The 3,711-nt window shown below is 37.6% G+C and overlaps 1 protein-coding gene across 1 annotated transcript; it reads left to right on the top strand.

Moving 5' to 3' along the window:
• Nucleotides 1-1,564: 1,564 nt before the first annotated feature.
• Nucleotides 1,565-2,526, top strand: LOC119728791 (interleukin-17D-like). Its single transcript, XM_038201184.1, has one exon. It carries the CDS (start codon nucleotides 1,608-1,610, stop codon nucleotides 2,076-2,078), a length of 471 nt encoding a protein of 156 aa, XP_038057112.1. The 5' UTR covers nucleotides 1,565-1,607; the 3' UTR covers nucleotides 2,079-2,526.
• The last annotated feature ends 1,185 nt before the right edge of the window (nucleotides 2,527-3,711 follow it).

The raw sequence follows: 3,711 nt of genomic DNA on the forward strand, positions 1-3,711 counted from the left end.
AAATTAGTTAGTCAGGGAAACATATAAGTTTTCATTTTTGAGAGTATTCACAATATAGGGATCTGTAGCTTTCTGGAAACGGGGGGAGGATTGAGGGTTCCGAGGATAGCCCCATCAGAAAAATATTAAAATTTACAATGCTTTCGCCTGCATTCTAAGGTAATTTGAGAATATTTTACTAGGCATCGTAACATCAGTCAGCGGCTGAAGGGGGGGGGGGGGGGGGGGGGGGGTGCGAACCCCCCCCCCCCCCCCCCCCCCCCCCCCCGATCCGCTACTGATAATATACATGTTACAATTAACTGACTGATCGATTTATCGATTGATCAGTCTGTATAGCACGCAATGAGGAACTTCCAAAAAAAAATAATAAATAAATTTTGTTCCGGGTTTGGGAATTTTTTTTGAGCGAGATTTAGGCAACGCCCATGCCGTTCTGTCACGGCGTGAGCACGGGGGTAGCGGAGTGGATAACCCCAAGTCACGCGAGGGTGCCGGGACGTCAAACACGTGTCTTCAACGTCCTTTTTGTTCAATTTTTATTTGATAATTGAAATTCCGACTTCCTTTTAAGTCAAGGTCGACTCGTACGTTTCTAATCAGCGAAACAATGACGGGTGTTTTATCCTATGCATCAACGATTGCTTTTCAAAGCCACCATTATTTTTTCACAAATAACCCTCATGACATAATTCACAATGATTTTTTTTTAAGAATACATTAACCTTTTTTTTTTTTGCTGTTTTTCTCTGATTTTTTCCCCGCAGGGAAAATCCTGGGGGAAAACAGAACAATAAGGTATTGTTACGATTCAAAAGATGATGCCTGAAGGTCCGTGTATGGCGTAATTTAAAATGTCACCTATAAAATTGTTTTGTTCTCCAAAACATATAAATATTCGTCCGAAAATCTACCAGAAGACATTCTGGTCTTGTTCGCACAACTAATCAGTTAATCTGCAGCATCAGAAGAATAATATCTGGCCGAGACGAAACCAACTTTTCCAGAGAATTACAACTTTGTGATACGCAGACATGAAAATGGTAAGTTGGCCCCTTATTTATTTTAATCTAAACAGCATAGTAGCTAAATAATTAATTTGAAAGTCAACTGTGAGTTGTATATAAATACTGAGTAAATTCTAAATCGATTCGGGTTTCTCATGTACTAATTAGGCATGATATTTTCTTCTTTAATTTCACATTAAGTTGGAAACTTGACAATCCTATATTGGAATATTGAGCATCATCTTTACAGAGCCAACTTGATTTTGATACACAAATCTAAGTCAGAAATTAACGCAAATAACATTAATTGTATCCATTGATGTACTATACGTAATTCAAATGATACAAGAAAATTCAAGTTTGGAGATGTTTAGCTTACTCAAAGCGGAGAACATGCAATTAAAATTGCCGCAAGCCTACATCGGTGTCTGTATAATCAGTCCGTCGCTCGAAATAACTTATGATGTTTTGATGTTAAAACATAATCCATAATGTCTACCTGCATATTAAGAATGAGTGTCTCACCAATCATTGTTTGTTCTCCCCGTGTAGATGATGATACCAACCCTTCTAGTTAGCTTACTGATCGCCAGTGGCACCATGGCCAACCCCATCGGTGGTGACCCACCAGCAGCCTGCCCGTCTGCACCCCTGACTCTCTTCGGTCCGGACTCCCTCCCTCCGGACCGTGAGACTCACCAGGAATCCAACGAGACCTGCCCGGTAGGAGACCTTGTGCAGGACCACTGGCCCAAGAGCCGATCCGCAACGTGCCCGTGGCAGTACGTGAACGACTACAACCCGAACCGCTTCCCGGCGTCCATCTCCCAGGCCGTATGCAGCTGCGCACGGCAGGGCTGCCTGGATCCGTACACCTCCGAGCCCCGCCCGGACTTGCAGTGCAGCCCCGTCAGTTACACAGTACCCGTGCTGCGTCGGGGTGATTGCGTGGACGGAGTCAGCGACATCTACCAAGACTTTGAAAGCGTGAGTGTAGCGTGCGCTTGTATGCGTCCGGTGATGCCTCCGGTGATGCCAATCGACGAACGCCCCCCAGGTATCATCGGATAATTAGTTAAACCGGGTTAGGGATTGCTAAACCAAGCTCAAACTAAGTCAATCACTAATTTAACTGAGTTGGTACACCTTTTGCCGGTTATCGGTTTAGATCTCTAAACAAACATGTTGTTTTATTGGATGGGAGCCTTATACGCATTATTTTGACAATGCCAAATTAGTTGGAAATGCAATGATAAACTATTTTACTGAAGTTAGGAAGTAGTCTCTTCCCCTTCGTTTAATGTTTGGGTGTCTTACTCTCACTAATGTTATCTTTAACACAGTGACATTTCGAAAGTAGCCAGGACCTACAGATTGCAGTGTAGTATTTTTGTAGATGTTGAACTCAGAACACGCCTTAAATGGATGAGCTTAATATACAATGGGTTTATTCACAAATCGGCCATATTAAATTGAGAGCGAGGTAAAATTTTGATTTTTGGAACTTGCGGAAAAAAAAAGAAAACAATGAAATACATTTTATTACAACTTAATGCCAGTCTGCTCTAACAAAATAATTAAAAATTGTGATTAAACATACCCTGATGTTTTTAGCCACATTAAAAAAAAATGAAAGTAAGGCTAGAATGTATAAATAGTCTGGCACCATCCCATTCAACAGTTCACAATTTATGAAATACATTCAGGGAACACGACCAAAAATGACTTCCTCGTGAATTAAGTCCATAGAAATTTAGATTTCTGCAAAGTAAACGATATTTTGTGTACAAGTTTAAATTAGCGGAATTCTTTGTTTAGCAAGCAAAACAATAGATTTGCTGTATCGTGGCGTAAAAACCTTTTTGAAAATGGTTCGGTAAGGCATTGAACCTAATTGAACGTTTTGAACCCCAATTTTGTAATTCACTATGTGAAACAATATTTAAATTAGATTCCATGAATCTAATTTATTCGAAATGTATTTTGAATTCATACAATATGCGTGATTAGATGTTGAAATTTATTTCCGTATATATAGAGTTGAATACATGTATTATGTTGATTTATTATGCATCAATATTCTCCAACCTGATTGACTTTTATTTGCCAAGAATATCGGTTGAAAAGTGTGAAAAAAGCAGCTTTATTTTCCAATATTTATACCCAGAGTTAAATTATCTAAAATATTTATATAAAAGGTTTTTAAATATTTATTTTTTTTACAGTTAATATAACACGGCAATAGTATTTAATATCTTATAATATTATATTTATTCAGAATTGATATTTTATTCCTTATTTATGTACTCAGACTTGAATTTATGGAGAATAATATTAATATTTATCACATATTTATTTTCGTAGTATTTATGAATAAAAGGTATTAAGAAGGTGCAATGATGTTTTCCACGTGTCTGCTGTTTAGCGCCTATTTGTAGATATACACGTTTAAAATAATTCAAAGTATTTATGGGGAAAAAACTTCCACCGATTTTACAACATGTAAAATTTGGAAGTTTAAAATGGCTTCAAGTTTCGTCAAGAAAAATACATAAATTAAAATATGAAAATAACTTAAACTGCTTAAACTGCTCACCGACTGGATTGACCTGAAATCTGAAATATACAAATGAAACAAATAAAAGTAGCCTAAAATTTCATCCTTAGCATGGACTTCTTCAGAGGCAAAGTAAAATAATATAAT

This window comes from Patiria miniata, unplaced genomic scaffold, assembly GCF_015706575.1.
Source record: "Patiria miniata isolate m_02_andy unplaced genomic scaffold, ASM1570657v1 HiC_scaffold_20, whole genome shotgun sequence".
Lineage (NCBI taxonomy): Eukaryota > Metazoa > Echinodermata > Asteroidea > Valvatida > Asterinidae > Patiria > Patiria miniata.

Excerpts from the sequence above, each read along its gene's own strand:
- LOC119728791 (XM_038201184.1), top strand. The coding sequence starts at position 1,608 with ATGGCCAACCCCATCGGTGGTGACCCACCAGCAGCCTGCCCGTCTGCA.